The sequence below is a fragment of the Cinclus cinclus genome, chromosome 3, assembly GCF_963662255.1.
Source record: "Cinclus cinclus chromosome 3, bCinCin1.1, whole genome shotgun sequence".
Taxonomy (NCBI): Eukaryota; Metazoa; Chordata; class Aves; order Passeriformes; family Cinclidae; genus Cinclus; species Cinclus cinclus.
Window position 1 is genome coordinate 102,698,173 of NC_085048.1, and position 16,040 is coordinate 102,714,212.

General features: G+C 42.2%; 1 protein-coding gene across 1 annotated transcript; it reads left to right on the forward strand.

The window, feature by feature from the left end:
* The first annotated feature begins 5,924 nt into the window (after positions 1-5,924).
* CFAP36 (cilia and flagella associated protein 36) lies at positions 5,925-16,037 on the forward strand. The gene is made up of 10 exons (XM_062489415.1): positions 5,925-6,043; positions 9,549-9,613; positions 10,504-10,605; positions 11,009-11,123; positions 12,069-12,156; positions 12,795-12,846; positions 13,741-13,861; positions 14,106-14,275; positions 14,692-14,847; positions 15,559-16,037. Exons 1-10 carry the CDS (start codon positions 5,929-5,931, stop codon positions 15,643-15,645), a joined length of 1,071 nt encoding a protein of 356 aa, XP_062345399.1. The 5' UTR covers positions 5,925-5,928; the 3' UTR covers positions 15,646-16,037.
* The last annotated feature ends 3 nt before the right edge of the window (positions 16,038-16,040 follow it).

Consider the following 16,040-nt stretch of genomic DNA (forward strand, 5'->3'; position numbering starts at 1 on the left):
AAGCAAAAAATAGGAAGAGAATATCCTATCACACTAGTGATGCTCTCAGACCACAAAAGTAGCTGTAGAAATGGAAGAGCTGATGGTGAAAAAAAGTGGCCTGTGAAAGGAAAAGCTGAAGCTTTTCCAGTGCAGATTCTTATTTAAATGATGATCAGGTACTTCTCTGCAGTTCTGAGAGCACAGGATTTTTACCTTTGAGAAAAAATAGTGAGGAAATAAATTAGCCTTCACCTAGCACTGAAAATATGCGCAGGTAAAATCTCATTAATGGCTGCAAGAGTTCTTGAGCAAGACCAAGCCTGAGCCTGATGTAAGGAACTGGAACTGCCACTGTTTGTGGTCATTAAAATCTTCCAAAAAGGATGAAGAGGTTCTTTTTGTTTGTTAGTTTGTTTGTTTTTTTTTCCTTACCACTGACATGCACCAGTAAGGCAAGTGTTATAAATGTTATTCTATCTGTCCAATTTACCAAACAACAAGAATAAATTTAGCAGCAATTTTTTTAATAGTAGCAATTGTATATAAATGAATATAATCAAATATATTAAATACACATATTTAAAAATATACAAAATCTGGCAGTGAATAATCCAATATAATTAATGTCGGAAGAAACACGGGAGACGAGTCTCAAGCTATCATGATCAACAAGTCTCGTTTATTATGCGCTAGATGATTACTTTTATACATGCAATAATTAGCTCATGCATATTGCAAACTTATAGCTCTTCATTGGTTATACTGTTCATGACGCATATGACCTTCGCAGTTGCCAGTTCCTCTATTTTATTTACTTTTCTGCATTCCTTCTGTTTTCAACACCCTTGTTGTTGTATGATATCTGTGCTCAAGGATACTGTGTCCCTGCAGGCAGTCACATAGGCCATGGCTACACTTTGACCAGCCTGATTGTATTGTGGCCTTTGCAACGCAACTATTCTTCTGTTATGCTCTCCACACTTCCCCCGTTTTCTTTTTGTGCCAGTAGGGATGTGTTCCCTCTCTGATCTATAGCTTGCATTATTGCTGCCTGTAAGCACTTAAAAAGGCATGGCACTATAATAAGCATCCCAAAAATTACAATCCCGATTATGATTAAATGTTGCAATACGGACGACAGCCAGGGACCTAAACCAAGACTTTTTATCCAGTCTTCAAGCGCAAACCCAGAGTTTTGTTGTAAGTGTGTGGTTAGTGTATGTAATTGCTGCAATTGTGTGTGTATGGAAACAGAGTGGTCTGATAAGAGAAACACCATAATCTCCCACCTGTTGCCTGTTGATGTACCCAAGTGTCTCGACCACAACACCCACAATGTATCAGCACCCAGGCATGATGATATTGGTCTCTACAGCTTAAGCATCCATAAAACCTTATCTCATCGGCATGATAATTGGCTAAGCAAGCAAGCAAATATGCTAATTGGTCTGCTGTCTTTGGCTCTATAATAGCTGGGCTAAATATTGTCCACAAAAAGGGTCGGTGCGGTTGAATCAGCAGCTCCAACTGCAGGGGTAGGTTCCTGATGGTCTCCACCTTGTGGCCGGTTCGCTGGCCTAGTCCAGCGTGCAGGGATCCACTCGGGCCCTTTTATTTGGCTCTCCTCTGTTAATTGCTGGTAGTGTAAACGCAAAACGCTTGGTGTCGCTCGGGTGTAGTGGAATCGTGAAAAAACAGTCTTTTAAGTCAATGATGAGAATGGGCCAATTTTCAGGCAGCATGGTCGGATTAGGGAGACCTGGTTGAAGGGCCCCCATTGGCTCCATCTGGTCATTTACAGCTCTTAGGTCGTGGAGCAATTGATATTTTCCAGATTTCTTTTTTATTACAAAAATAGGTGTGTTCCATGGGCTGGTAGACAATTTTAAATGTCCTTGTTGAAATTGTTCTTGTACCAGCTGATGTGCATGTTTTAGACTTTCCCTTTTTAAAGGCCATTGCTTTACCATCACAGGTTCGTTAGTGGTCCAGGTGAGTGGGAGCGGGAAAGTTCAAGCAATGGTAGCTACCCTAAAGGGTGTTCATTAGTGAGAACAAGTCCCAATTGCAATAGTACGTCACGCCCAATTAAACATTGTACTGTGGGAGGAAGTGTGGCTATTGAAAAAGATGCCATTGCTTGTTTACCTTCTATTTCTACGGTGAGGACGGGAGCGCGGTTAGCCAGTGTCATTCCTCCGATGCCGGTTACGGTGGTTGTTGCAGCTTGTACCAGCCAGTTGGAAGGCCATTCTGCAGGGGAAATAATACAAGAGTCTGCACCTGTATCCAATAGTCCAGTCAGCTTAATGCTTTGGCCTTGAAAATGTAACCGACAAGGCTGCTTGGGGCGTGTTGACAGGTCTAATGTGAGCAATGTCAGTCCTCCGGTGGAGCCAAAACCCCCTTGTGCTCTAGGCTCTTGTTGTAAGGGAGTTATTTCTCTGGTTAATTGTGGGAGCGGTACCAATTGAGCCAACCTTTGCCCTTTTGTGATTTTTATTGGGGGATAGGGGGTATGGACCATGATCATGATTTCCCCTTCGTAGTCTAAGTCTATAACGCCAGGCAAAACAAAAAGTCCCAACACTGACGCAGATGAACGACCCAAAAGTAGTCCCCCCACAGGTTGTCCGTTTATTAAAATAGGTCCAATGAGTCCTGTGGGAATTTTGTGTGGCATTGTGGTTAGGATTGTGATGTCTACTGAGGCTGCCACGTCCATGCCGAGGCTCCCGCTGGTGGCTGGCTGCAGTTGTTGGCTGGTCCTGACGGCATCGCAGCTGCAACTTGTGTCCCCGCGCGGCCGCTGCTCGCGCTGTTTCTCAAGTTTCCCGACTTTCAGCGACAAGCATTGCTGTTATGCGTGTTGGACTGGCACTTCCCGCACCAGACTCCTGTCGCAGCACATTCTCGTCGAATATGTCCACTACTGCCGCAGTGGAAATATTTTATTTTGCTGTCTCCATTAGGATGGGAGCGATGGTTGATTACTGCCGCTTGGAGGGGTGCAAGAGCTGCCATGACTTGAGTCTGTGAAGATTTTGCCTGCTCTTGTAGCGCTTTTGCCTGTTCCTGCAACCCCTCTCCTATCTTTTGTAGGGCATTAACTAAAAAGACTTGCGAGCCTGAGGGGAGGGAGGCAGCCCTTTCCAATAAATCTGCAATTTGCCAATCTCCTGGCATAGAACTTATAAGATTTCGAAGCAGCTGTATTGCAGTTTTGCATTACACACTGTTTCAATAGGGCCCCCTGCATATAATCTTGTACCCCGGCTTTTTCTATTGCTTCTATGACCTTATCTACAAAAGCTCCCAGTGGTTCTTCCCTTCCCTGTTTTATGCCCATATAAATAGGTACTCCTCCTGGACTTTTAATTATCCTCATGGCCCTCCTTGCTACATTCATAGCTTCCCGACATTTATCTGGACCCATTAGTGCCTGTGCTTCAACCCGCAAATAGGCCCCCAACCCCATCAACTCTTCCACCGTCAGGCCATGCAACGGGTCTCCTGGGGCTCTCTGTACATTGGCCGATGCCATGGCCTCTTGCTGCCAATGTGCATTGAACAGCATTAACTGATGAGGTGTATAAATCAATCGTGCCAGACCCCTTATATCCGAAGGTAACATAATATAGGAGTTAAAAAGATAGTCCAGCATTTGTCTAACGGGTTCACTAGTGACTCCATAACTTCCCACTGTGGCACGCAATTATGCTAAAAGCTTCCAATCCAGTGTTGTAATAGCCGCCTGCAATCCTCCCTGAGGACTGTGAGTAAAAACAACTGGAAATGCAAGAGACTCGGTGGCGGCCTCGACAAGGTCAGAGTCTCCCTTTTCCACCCCCTGACGAGCTAACGCTGCCCACAGCTCGCGCCTCTCCCTTGCCATGGCCTCCGCAAGGTCAGATTTTTCCTCAGGGACAGGCTCAGGGCTCGTTGGGGCTTTCGGAGCTCGGGGGGGGTCACAGGGAGGCGGCCAATTTGGCTCGCTTCCTGGGTCTGCTGAATCCTCAACAGGGGGTGCAGACGGAGCTGGCGGCACTGAAGCCGGTAAATTTACAGTGGTAAAGGTGGGAGGATTTGGAGCACTAGCATTCCATTGCAGGTCATAATTTTTATTTCTCTCTTGGGCTGTCACTACCTCCTGTGCCGCTCTTTTTTCCGCCCGACTCATCAAGAGTTCATTGTGTACTACTTTCCACAATTTGCTTATCTTTTTTGCCGGTTTATCATCTTCTAGCACTAATTCCCACAACTTATCCCCAAACCGTCTCCATTCTGATAATTCGTGCACAGTATGAGGGTTTATAAAATACCCATACGAATAAGCATACTGCAAAAGGGAGGGGAGTTCCTTGGCTAAGTCTATCCCTTTAATTTGCCTCTTTCTTAAGAAGGCTGTAAATAAGTCATATGCCGCTTGCCTGTCCATACTCACGTCAGCGCTGTTGCAGCCCCTCCAGGCTTCGGCAGCACGTACCGGCCCAGCCCACCGCTGTGGTCGCTTAGGACACAGAGCACTTTCTTTTTTAGCTCTGTAGTCGTCCCTCTAGCTGCAGGACCCAGACCCAACATGTTCTCCGAAGTTCGTGGCGTATCACGTTTATCATGTCGATGGTCACCATTTGTCGGAGGAAACACGGGAGACGAGTCTCAAGCTATCATGATCAACAAGTCTCGTTTATTATGCGCTAGATGATTACTTTTATACATGCAATAATTAGCTCATGCATATTGCAAACTTATAGCTCTTCATTGGTTATACTGTTCATGACGCATATGACCTTCGCAGTTGCCAATTCCTCTATTTTATTTACTTTTCTGCATTCCTTCTGTTTTCAACACCCTTGTTGTTGTATGATATCTGTGCTCAAGGATACTGTGTCCCTGCAGGCAGTCACATAGGCCATGGCTACACTTTGACCAGCCTGATTGTATCGTGGCCTTTGCAACGCAACTATTCTTCTGTTATGCTCTCCACAAATTAAGGTTTGTATAAAGCATAAGCAAAGCTGACCGAGGATACGGGGAGGGCCCTGCACTTCCTCATGTATCAAACAAGCCAAAAATGCTAATACATATTAATACAGAACTTTCTGGAAAACTCCTCCTAGTTTCTATTCCTAAAATCTGCGTCACTATATTGTGTTGCACATGCTCTACTAATAGTTAGGGGTCTCTCATCCTTTTCGGGGTCTTATTTCTGATGAAGGGTGTTTGTCTTCATCAGTGTCCACTCTGTAACCTTGCAGGCAGTGCAAGAGCACTATGCTTGGTGTTACGTAATTTCAAGTTCCATGCTTGGAGTCATCACAATTTGGCCCACTCCAAGGTCAAAATTTTTATTTCTAGATGTGGCTTCTCATAGCTACATTCTTTTACTATTCCCACCTAACATCTGAAGGAGTCCATCTGCTTTTTCCTTACTATTTCCTTTCTTTGCTTTGTAACAATTGTTTCCTATTAATATGAGTACAATTTTGCCAATATAGTTACAATTTACCTAGCACGAATCACATTTATTACACAAGCAATCATCCAGCATTAGAAAGAACATAAATTGGGAAAAAACTTCAGTTCGTCAGCAGTGTAAGAGACGAGGACAGTGAGATAAATTACCTTAAATTCAGTGGAGAAAAGAAATATGCCACAACCACCAGCCCTAAGAAATACCCAAATTATTAAGCGTTAATGTAAACCTTCTTACTCGTTGCCTTGTAAATTATTTCCTAATTCTGGCACTGCGGGTTTTTCCCAGTATTCCTGAATTACAACCACTGCAGGCACTAATTTCTTCTCTTTTCATTGTTGTGCAGGACCCGCTCGTCAGGGGGCCGCTGCTCCCACCGCGCCGCGATTCCCGGGAATGCCCTGAGAGCGGCTCCCAGCCGCAGGTCCCGCCCCGTGACGCCAGTTGCCAAAGCGGCCGCGCCGCCGGCCATGGCAGCCGAGGAGGAGGAGGACGTGGAGTGGGTGGTGGACACCATCGCTGGCTTCTTGCGGGGGCCCGCCTGGTCCATCCCCATCCTGGAGTTCATGGAGCACAACTGTGAGGGTGAGCGGGGGAGCCGGGCAGGGCAGGGCGGGTGCCCCGAGGCCGCGGGCGGGGTCTGTGCCGGATCCCCGCGGCCCCCGCGGTTGTGAGGAGCTCGCACTCGGCCCCGTTGGCCGCGCTCTCCGCTGGGAGCTCCCCGGGGCCAGCGGTGTTCTCCGGGCGAGCCATGTGTCGGGATTGCATCCCGACATCCGTTTGCATCTGTAAACTCGTCCTGGGATTATGGTATGGGTTTACGGCTGACACCGAGCGAGCGCCTCGGACCCCGGCACGGCCTTCAAAGCTCTCCCAGAGCCGGGAGTTTTCCTTAGGAAACTTGTCTGGACCACCGAAAGCGCTGTCTGGCCAGTGCGACAGAGGAGGAGAAGGCCCAAAGTTAAATTCCTGCAGTTATATGAATGTTGACAGTCAAGAGGTGAAACGCCCTGAGTTTTAGTACCTCGCAAAAATGATAGCGCTAGCAGTGGTTACCGGCGATGTTTTGTAGGTGATCCTGTGTGAGAGTTTAACTCGGAAGTAACTCCTGTTAAAACTTCCATTTCTTCCTTCGTCTTCTTGCGACAATCGAGGCATAATTTGGGGAGCAGCCTGGGTGCAATGGAAGTACAGGTGTGTGTGTGTGTGTGGGGGGGTGGCCAGGATTGCCCTGTAGCCAGGGGAGACCTGTGCAGGTTTCTGTCTGCAGAGAGGGAAGGAGGAAATAGACTTTCTGATGTAGATTTGGCTAAATTACTTCTGCTGCTTACAGAACAACTTTAGCTGCCAGAAAAACAATTAGTACCTTAGAGTAGCAATGTAATGACAATTTGGGCAAGTCTGTAAGGAGTGCCTAAGCCCTTCGAAAAAACAAAGGCAGCTTTTGTTTGTGATTCTTGGAAAAAAAATAGCTTCTCAGTTTCTCGTCGTTTATACCCCCCCAAACTTTGCATGAGGCACATGAGTCCATAAGCCTTTCCCTCTTAAAACTGGGAAGAGAGGAAGAAGGAAAAGCTCCTGGAGCCTTCACAGCTAGGAAGGGTTAGAGGAACCTAGACTGGAAGTTTTCTCCTGGGAAGGGCTGCCTAAACTTGGGCTAGGCCAAACATTCTGGTTACTATGCAAAGGGTCTGGGTTTAGCTATCAAGGGAATTGATTTATCCCTCTCAGGAGCCATGATCCCTTCTTCTCAGAAGGTTGAGGGGAATTTACTGACTGTAAGAAGATTTGTGGAACTGCTGTAAATTTCCACCTTGTGTGAGGCAGGCTCTGCTATGCTGATTCCACTGCTGGTTTTGTACTGACATACTTTGTCAGGACAGAGTCCTTTGCATTCCCAAAGCATTTAGTCTTTGAATTTAATTTTAATCATCTAACATTTTATCTAATCTGGACAAGCAAATTAGCAACACTGTGATTAACTGACAATAATTTGTGATTCCTCAAAAATACAATTTGGATTTTGGTAATCAGTATGTGAGGAATTTATTTTAGAACTGTAGTTACTTGGGCCAAGTCCTTGCACTTCAACTTGTAAACTTATGGGAGTGGTTTTCTGTCTGTTTGTGTTTCTTTCTCTCTCTCCCTCTTACTGGAAACTTGATTATTTTTATTCTAGCTTCATTAACTTCCTTTTACATCAAACTGAAATTAAATAGACGGGTGTGTATCATCCCATATAAGGGGTCCTAGCCAAGATTTTCAGTTTCAAGGAAGATAATGAGTGTCTCCCACGACACCTGTGTCCCCTGGCTTGTCTTCATACTGTGGTTTTTCAGATCTTTATTCCTGATGGGTGACCAAAGACTGTGCCAAAACCCTAAGGAATAATGACTATGAGATTCAGGAGCCCTGACTCAAGGAAATCCAAGGTCTCTGTTCCAAGTCCTCCTTAAAGCCACTTAGCTGAGAGTAGATGCTGACTGCAGCTTGCTTTACTTGTCACTGAACCTCATCCCATTGTGTCCTGGGCCTGGTGTGTGCCAGCTTCCTACTCTGCTCTGCAGGAGGAGCATCCCCTTGGCAGTGCCAGGCCAGCTGTCACCAAGGAGTGACATCCCTGTGTCACCCCTGCTTGGGATCCCCAGGGCAGGAAGGGTGGGGAAAAAGGGGACAGAGAAGCCAAGGTGAAGGTTGGGGTCTGCAGGAGCTGGGAGGGATCCCCAGGCAGGAGGAGACAAGAGAGGCTGTCAAGTGTCTTCACCCTCCTGAGTTTGGTGATGGGGTTGCCACAGAACTTATACCTACAATACCTCCTCTACCACTGGAATTTAATCCTAGAGATTTGTAGACCTTTTGTTTTAGTTTCTTCATTAAAAATTTTGCCTTGTGCAAAACCCACAAGCAATGTTTGTTTTCCCAATGATGATTCAAAAGAAGATTTTGCTCTGCTTTTGGGGGACTGAGCTGTGTGATTGGATTTCTGTCATTGCACTGGTTTGTTAGAAATTGATGCTGCTTTAGGAAGTGCCACCTCAGCTCACACTGTGTCCAGGTTTGGATGATGTGACTTCAGGGCTGTCACAGCTGGGAAAGATGTTGGATGCCTTCAAAAAGTCACTCTGAATTTGTGTGAAGGTTGCACTGATTCCACAGGCATCACCTCCATCAGAGGTGTCACATGTACATGAAGAATAAAATCACCCTTGTTCGCCAATTCAAGCAGAATTCCCATTCTTCAAATGACTTCAAAGGATGTTCCTGGGAATGACTTGTCCAAGTGGCTAATCTTAAGGGATTGAGGCAGATTTTTTTTCTAAGCCTCTTCTTTAATTGCCAGGTTTTACATTACCTCTCAGTTGTTGGCATGAAAAAAATGTAAATTAACCCCCTCTCCTTATTTTTCAGTTCCTCTTATTTTCTGCCTCTTTCACATATTCTGCAGTGTAGACATCATAAGCTTGAGTAGTTCCAGTCAGGGATTTTAATATGAATTTACATAAATATGATTAATATGGCCTGTAGTATAGGAATGTCCATTTTCCCCAAATCAGGATAGATATAATTAAAAATATAACTTAACTGCACCACATTTCCTCTTTGGGTTTATGTGTTTTTGCAGGCAGGGACTAATTTTCTTACATCACCTTGGCTTCTCACTACATGATTGACATTTTAAAAAATTGTTTAAGTCATTAATAAATACATCTTTCATGTAAATACATGGAGAGTGAGAAATGTCCTGATTGATATGTCATCTGCCACCATAGAACAACCTTACACAGGTTCTTATATTAAAACTTACTTTTCAGTGAGTGTATCTGCTGAATCCTCAAATTGCTTGCAAGTCTATTATGAAGATAAATTTTCCCAATATTTTTTAAATTATGCAGTTTAATTACTTTCAATTATCGAAAGCACACACTTAGCCTGAGTGTGTGGAAGAACACAGGACTTTTATAAATCATGGCCTGTATTTTAATTGATTAAATATATTAGCCTGTAAAGGTTAATCTTGCTATTTAAGGTTAAGTTAATTTGTGGTGGTTTGTACACTGACTGCAAAATGTTTCTTCTTCTCCCTCCTCAGTTTTTGATGATGAAGAAGAAAGCAAGTTGTCTTACACAGAAATTTATCAGGAGTACCAAGCTCTGGTGAGCATTATTCACTGTTTGTGGTAAATTACTAAGCAAAACAATTTAAAATGTTAAATGGGTATTTATATTAACTTCTGATTGGGCTATTATTGTTATTTAGAATGTTTCCACATGTTATTTAGAAATGCTATGAGTTGTAGTTGCCATATGCATTTTTATGCCTGAAGATCAGGTACATAGAAAAGAAACTGTGACCTAGTCATAGCTCTTAGGCTGTTTTACATATTTTTCATTAAAATTAATATATCCAGTGCCTTCAAGACTGTATTTATAAGCTCTATAATGTTATTTTCTATCAGGTTAAAATGGCAACCAGCAGGATGTCTGAGAACACTCACAACTTGTGTTTTGTTTACTAATGAGTCTGGGAAATATTTTGAATTATCTTTCAATTATCAGAAAAAAATACATGACATTTTTGGAGTTTAAATACCTGTAAAACACTACATGCAGATTTCTAACACACTCTTTCTGTAATGAGGCTGGGGAATACATGATATTAAAAAGCTTTGATTGAATAAATACAAACCAACATTAATTTCTGCTCTGACCCTGAAGGCTTGCAAAAAGGCAAAAAGCCTTTTGCTTACATCAAAAACCCCTGAGGAATACTAGCCAGGAGTTTGAGGAAAAGGTACAAAGGTGAGAGTCCTGGAAACTGGAGAAGATATGTTAAGGAGTAATCAAATTTAGCAATAAAAATGCTCATTTTGAACAATTCATGAAAGCAAATAAAGCTTGACATCAGAAAAGTCAGTTATGCTATTGTAGTGATTTTCCTTTGAGTTTACAAGCCACAACATCAGCAGAGAATAGATAATCATGACAAAAATTCCTGTGATTCTCAGGGGAAAATCTTAGAAGGTAAGGCTTATACTTTCTTACAGGTGGAGAGATTACTAGAGGACTACCTTAAAGAAGTTGGAATTAATGAGGAGAAATTTCAAGAGGCTTTTTCTTCTCCTCTTGCAAAGACCCACACCTCCCAGGTATTCGCCTTTATTGGGGAATGTATGGATTTAATTCTTAGCTTAATGTTTTTCCTAACACAGCTGGCAGGAGACGAAACTTGGAAAAGTTTTCATGGTGAAACTGTAATTTTCAATTGAGCTGCAGTTGTCAACTTACACCAGGAAACCCAGTTTTGTCATAGTATTATAATACTGTCATAATGTTACTGCAGATATGTTGATCTAAAGACATAACCCACTGAGTTATTTTCCTGATCATGAGCTCTTATTGTATATCTGGAAAATTAGGCAGATAGGAGAATGAAATATAATTATTAAAAACATGCTCCCCAGAATTTAAAAATCAAGCTAATTTCAAACAGACCAAGCTGGTTAGGATTTCAGTGGGTGTTTAATTTTGTGCATATCTTTCCTGCCACAGGCCATTCTGCAGACGGTGTTGGCAGCAGAAGATTTTAGACTATTTAAAAAAATGATGGTACAGAAAAATATTGAAATGCAACTGCAAGCAATTCGAATCATCAAAGAAAGAAATGGTGAGAAATGATGAACAGGCATGTTCACTCCAGGTTTTTAGTGCTTTTTTTGATGACTCTATAAGCCATTCATATATGAGAGTGGAATGCTGGTTCTGCTCCTGTTCATGTTACTGGAAAACATCCAGCTGATGTTACTGGGACAGGAATTTCATTACCTAGTCCTTGGCTTGCGCTCTCAGTGACAGCTGTCTGTATTTTAAAGTTAAGAGAATTTCAGGTCTATTTGTCTGAATTTCTCTGTGCAACTTGACTGAGTTTTTTGTTGCAGAATTTTGGTGACATTTCTGAGTTAAAGCAGTTAGAGCAGTTCCTCAAACGGGGCAGTTTTAAATAGCTGGAGTTCTGTTCGTTGCATGGCAAGGATGGTATAGTGTCTGCTGTGCTTCATCTGCAATTCACACTGAAAAATCCATTCAGAAAGCACAAGTTAAGGCCTTCATCATGCTCATACATGTATGAGAAAGAGAATGAAGAGAAAATTACCCACACCCAATTTTGCTGCTTTGGTGATGCTTCTGAAAGGATTTTAATCCCACTCCTTCCTTCCATGTCTTTAGTTTTACTTTTTTGTTTTATTGTCTTACTGTATGTGTGTTTTTCAGAGAATAATGTTTAAATTTCACTTTTCATATAAGAGCTAAATCTGGGAGTAGTTCAGGTGGCCATGGCTGGATTGCAGCCTACAGAAAATGCCACATAATGGTCAATGCAGAGTTTGGCTTAACCTTTGATGTCAAAACTGACATCAGTTTCATTGCCAGAAATCTTTGCCTTTTTCCTACCAGGATTTAGCACCTTTTCCTCTAGGATCTAGGACCTTTGTGGAAATTATGAATGTGATTTTTCTTGTGTTTGGGTTTTTTTTATTTTATTTTCTTCTCTGCCAATTGGAGCACAAAATAATTTTCCTTAGAATAATGTATAAATCTTGGTTTCTTCCAGGTGTATTGCCTGAGTGTTTGACAGAGGGTTCTGATGTATTCACTGAAATTGAACAGGAAGAAATGAAAATGCTCAGGGAGGTTCTAAGGTAAGAAATCAATCAGTCACACTTTGTACATTATTTTAAAATATAGGTCTGTAGGACCAAGCTCTTACAGCCTTTTCTAAGGAACTGCCTTCATCTTACCGATAGCAGGAATATTCTTGTCAACATCGCAGCTAAGAGAAAATGGGTGGTGCTGGGCAGTGGGTGTGCTCAGGAATATTGAAACAGTGAGTGAGAACTGTTGCTATGATCTGAGATGTGTGAGACCACTACAGGTTGTGCAGATTCTCCCCCACTCCCAGTTCACTGACACATAAACAGAGAATAGCAAGTGAATCCATCCAGGTTTTATTAGATAATGCTATTTTCTCTCTGGATTTTGGAAATGCTTCCCTTCCTGTCTTTAAATTAGCAAATGAAACAAAGGGATAGATAAGTCCTGGAAATTCTTACACAACGATTTTAGCACAAAGATAGTTGAGGACAGTGGGCTCTTGTGTGTTTATCCCAATTAATTATTTCTATTAAGACCTGAGTCATGGAAATATTTTGGATACTGACAAATTCACATTACCTTGTAATTGCTTTGATAGTCCTCAGCTATTTAAGCAGTGTTAAATTTCCTGAAAATCACTACCACTAAAGGAGTTTTGAATATTTACTCGTGTTTATTGTTACAGAAAATCTAAGGAAGAGTATGAAATAGAGCAAGAGCGAAAGAGGACTGAAGAAGTGAGTATCTTACCTTTGTGTATGAGTTATAGGGATAATTAAGAAATGCTCTGATATTCTGTCCTGGCTGTGTGTTCCATCAATTCAGTATCCCACAAGAAGCACATTCCCTGCTCAGCACCTGGATCCTGAAATCCTGAAAAAAGGGTGTCAACCTTTCAGATCCAGAGAGCAGCTGAATTGCTGATATTGTCAGGATCAAAGAGCCTTCAAAGTGTAAGATGCTTGGAGATGACAGCACTCATAATCCCCCAGGAATTACCTTCAGGATCACTTGATACAGAGTGTAGTTACTCATTAAGTGTTCAAAAGACAGAACTAACCAGGACCCAGAAATCCTTTCCAAGAGACCATCCCTTGGTGTCCATCAGAGTAAACGACAGAGAAAGGAAACTGAATGTAAATGGGGACTGGCCAAATAGTGGAATTGTAGCAATAAAACTCCCCTTAGACTGGGAAAACAGGCAGATTGACCCAAATCTCTATAGACCAACAAGAATATCTTTATCAAGGTATTAAATATTTTTACAAGAATATTCTTTATAAAGAATATATTCTTGATAAACAAGCCAGATTGCAGAGCCTCCAGTCAAGTTCACCTGGCCAGAGGTGATAGTGCTCAGTGATACATTTTTTGTTAAAAGGAGGTTTTAACACAAAATAATGTCATATTTTAATGAATGGTGTGGGGTTCTGACATGAATTAGATGATTGATCATCACACAGACAATTTCTAGGCAGAAATTCTGAGAGAAGGGTTTGATTGTCTATAGTGTAAACAATAAAGTTTTAATTGGAAGTTCTTCTGGGAGATTCCTTTGTGTGGACAGTTCAGTGCCTGAGGTACAGTGCCAGGAAATGTAACACTTGGATTTATTTGTTTTCTAATTCAAGGCACGTGCTAAACTCAAAGCTCCAGATGTTACCCACAATTTTCCAGGAGATTCAAGAGATAGTGTTAAAGAGTCCACTGAGGGAGCTGAGGATTCTGAAGAAACTCCAAAATGCGCATTAGGTAATTTTTAGGGGGAGTGTAGTGCTGAGTGGGCAACATGATGCTGGTTTTAAAGGATTCAAGAGTCCACTTGTATCAAGATTTTAAGAACTTGGCAGGATGTGACTGTAAGTGAAGTGTATTTGGCCTGCAGGAATGCCTTGCAATATGGGATATTTTACTATTCCATGATGTTTTGTTCTGATTGATTTTTATCTGATGCATTTTTATTCTTCCTAATTGTTTTCTATGTAAAATTACTTAGAGGGATCTCATAAATCTACAAAAGAAGACCCCAAACGAGTTTGCCCAGTACAAAAAGGAGCTGAAAACTTACCCCAGCCCTCTTGTACCAAGGGGAAAGAAGACACTAAGAAAAGGTCTGCTGGGAAAGGTTCAGAGAACACAGTGCAAAAAGCTGGGGTGAAAGGACCTGTAAGTTAAAAACAAATAAGAAAAAAAAGCCAAACATAGGACTAGAATGCAAAAAGAGAGGATTACATGTAGAATATGTCTTTTAAATAGTATTATATTTAGATACAGAATGTCTGCTATTTTAATCAGGTGGGTTTGGGTTAGTTTGTGTTTTTTAATAAACAAACACGTAAACACTCTTTTGTGTTATTCACATTTTAATTAGCACAAAGTTCAGCTCGTGACTTCTGGTTTCAGAGTAGAATTCAGCATTCAGTCCTTTGGTAATTTCTTAGGAGACAGCTCTGACTTGAAGCTTCAACTTGGATTTGTTTTCACCTGGTAATTTTGGAGGCAAATAGAATGTCAATGTGCTTTTCTTGCACCGGACATTGATACAAAAGAATTAATTTCAAAATTTTAATTTTTTTCCCCAGAATTTATCAGAAACTGAAAAGCAGCAGCTGAAGCAACGTGAGGATTACCTAAAGAAAAAACGGGATCTGCTGCTGGCTACAAAGAAAGAGTCAAAAAATAATATATCAGCAACACCAAACACTGACCAGAAAGAGGAGAAATCCCCTCCGAAAGAGGTGAAGCATATAAATATAAAATCATATTTTATAAAAACCCACCTGCTTTCAGTGCAGGTGTCCACATGGCTGCTGAATAGTGGGAATGGGTTAAAAAAGAACAAGGGGAGAAATATTTCCAAGTTACTGGTTTTGCAGAAGCTTTGGGCTGGAAGTTTCAGTGATGATGTTGGCATTGGTTGGGTTCAGCATCATCAAACCCTCCTGATTAACTTCAGTTTATGAATGGGTGAAATGCTAGTTCGCCCCTAGTCTGTGACCTATTGTTTGGGCTCCTCAAATCTCAGGGATTTCCTTTTTGTTTTGCAAATGCTTGAAAACTCTCAAAAAACAGAGGAAAAATCTAGAAGACCTTAAACCCCTCTTACATTACAAAACAGTGTAATAACTATTCTGTTTCAAACCCAAAAATCATTACTCTCCTTTACACAGGAAGTACTTAAGGGCCTGAACTTAAGTCCAAAGACTTTCTATTGCCTCACATTTTTCAGGCTTACTGTACACTTTATTATGCTCAGAAGGTGCTCCAAATCCTGGGGAGCCTTCAGGACAATTTCTCAGCAGGAGCTGAAGCTGGGGCTCCCAAAACACGGATCAGGCCAGTGGGAGAGGGTGGAGTGGTGGCAGGGGCCCCATCCACCCCTCTGGTCCCAGGCTGGGGCTGGTGGTTGCTCATTGCTCATTGGTTTGCTGTTTGCACTCTCTTTTTAGGAAATGCCAGAAGAGAAGCAAAGGCTGCTCCAGAAGAGGAAGATGCTAGCAGAAAAGCTAAAAGAAGAAGTAATTAATAAGCGGTAGTTTTAAGAGGCTCATTGCTGACCCTAAGAACAGAAGGATGTTTTAGAATAAGCTCTCAGTAACTGAAGGGATTTCCAATCTCACACTGGGATTTAGAGAACTTTCAGAGAAGCAGCTCAGTACCTGGTAACTCCCTATTACAAATGCCACTGAACACACCAGGAACACTCGTTTTGAAGAGTGCTGGCAACTCCCTGACTGTCCCACATCGAGGCTGTGCCATCACTGCAGAGCACAGCCCTGCTTCAGCCCTAAGCCTGCAGAGCAGAAGCAGCCATGGAGAGCTGGGAAGGGAATCCCTGTGGCAACAGCTCCGAGCCCAGCATTTGAACTTCTTCATTGGAACAGTGCAGAACTTGGTTCCTTTCATTAGCCAGTTATAAACAAATGGCTCT

Coding starts and splice junctions, on each gene's coding strand:
- CFAP36 (XM_062489415.1), top strand. CDS start 5,929: ATGGCAGCCGAGGAGGAGGAGGACGTGGAGTGGGTGGTGGACACCATC. Junction 11,124..12,068: donor AATCATCAAAGAAAGAAATG/GTGAGAAATGAT, acceptor GGTTTCTTCCAG/GTGTATTGCCTGAGTGTTTG. Junction 12,847..13,740: donor AGCGAAAGAGGACTGAAGAA/GTGAGTATCTTA, acceptor TTCTAATTCAAG/GCACGTGCTAAACTCAAAGC.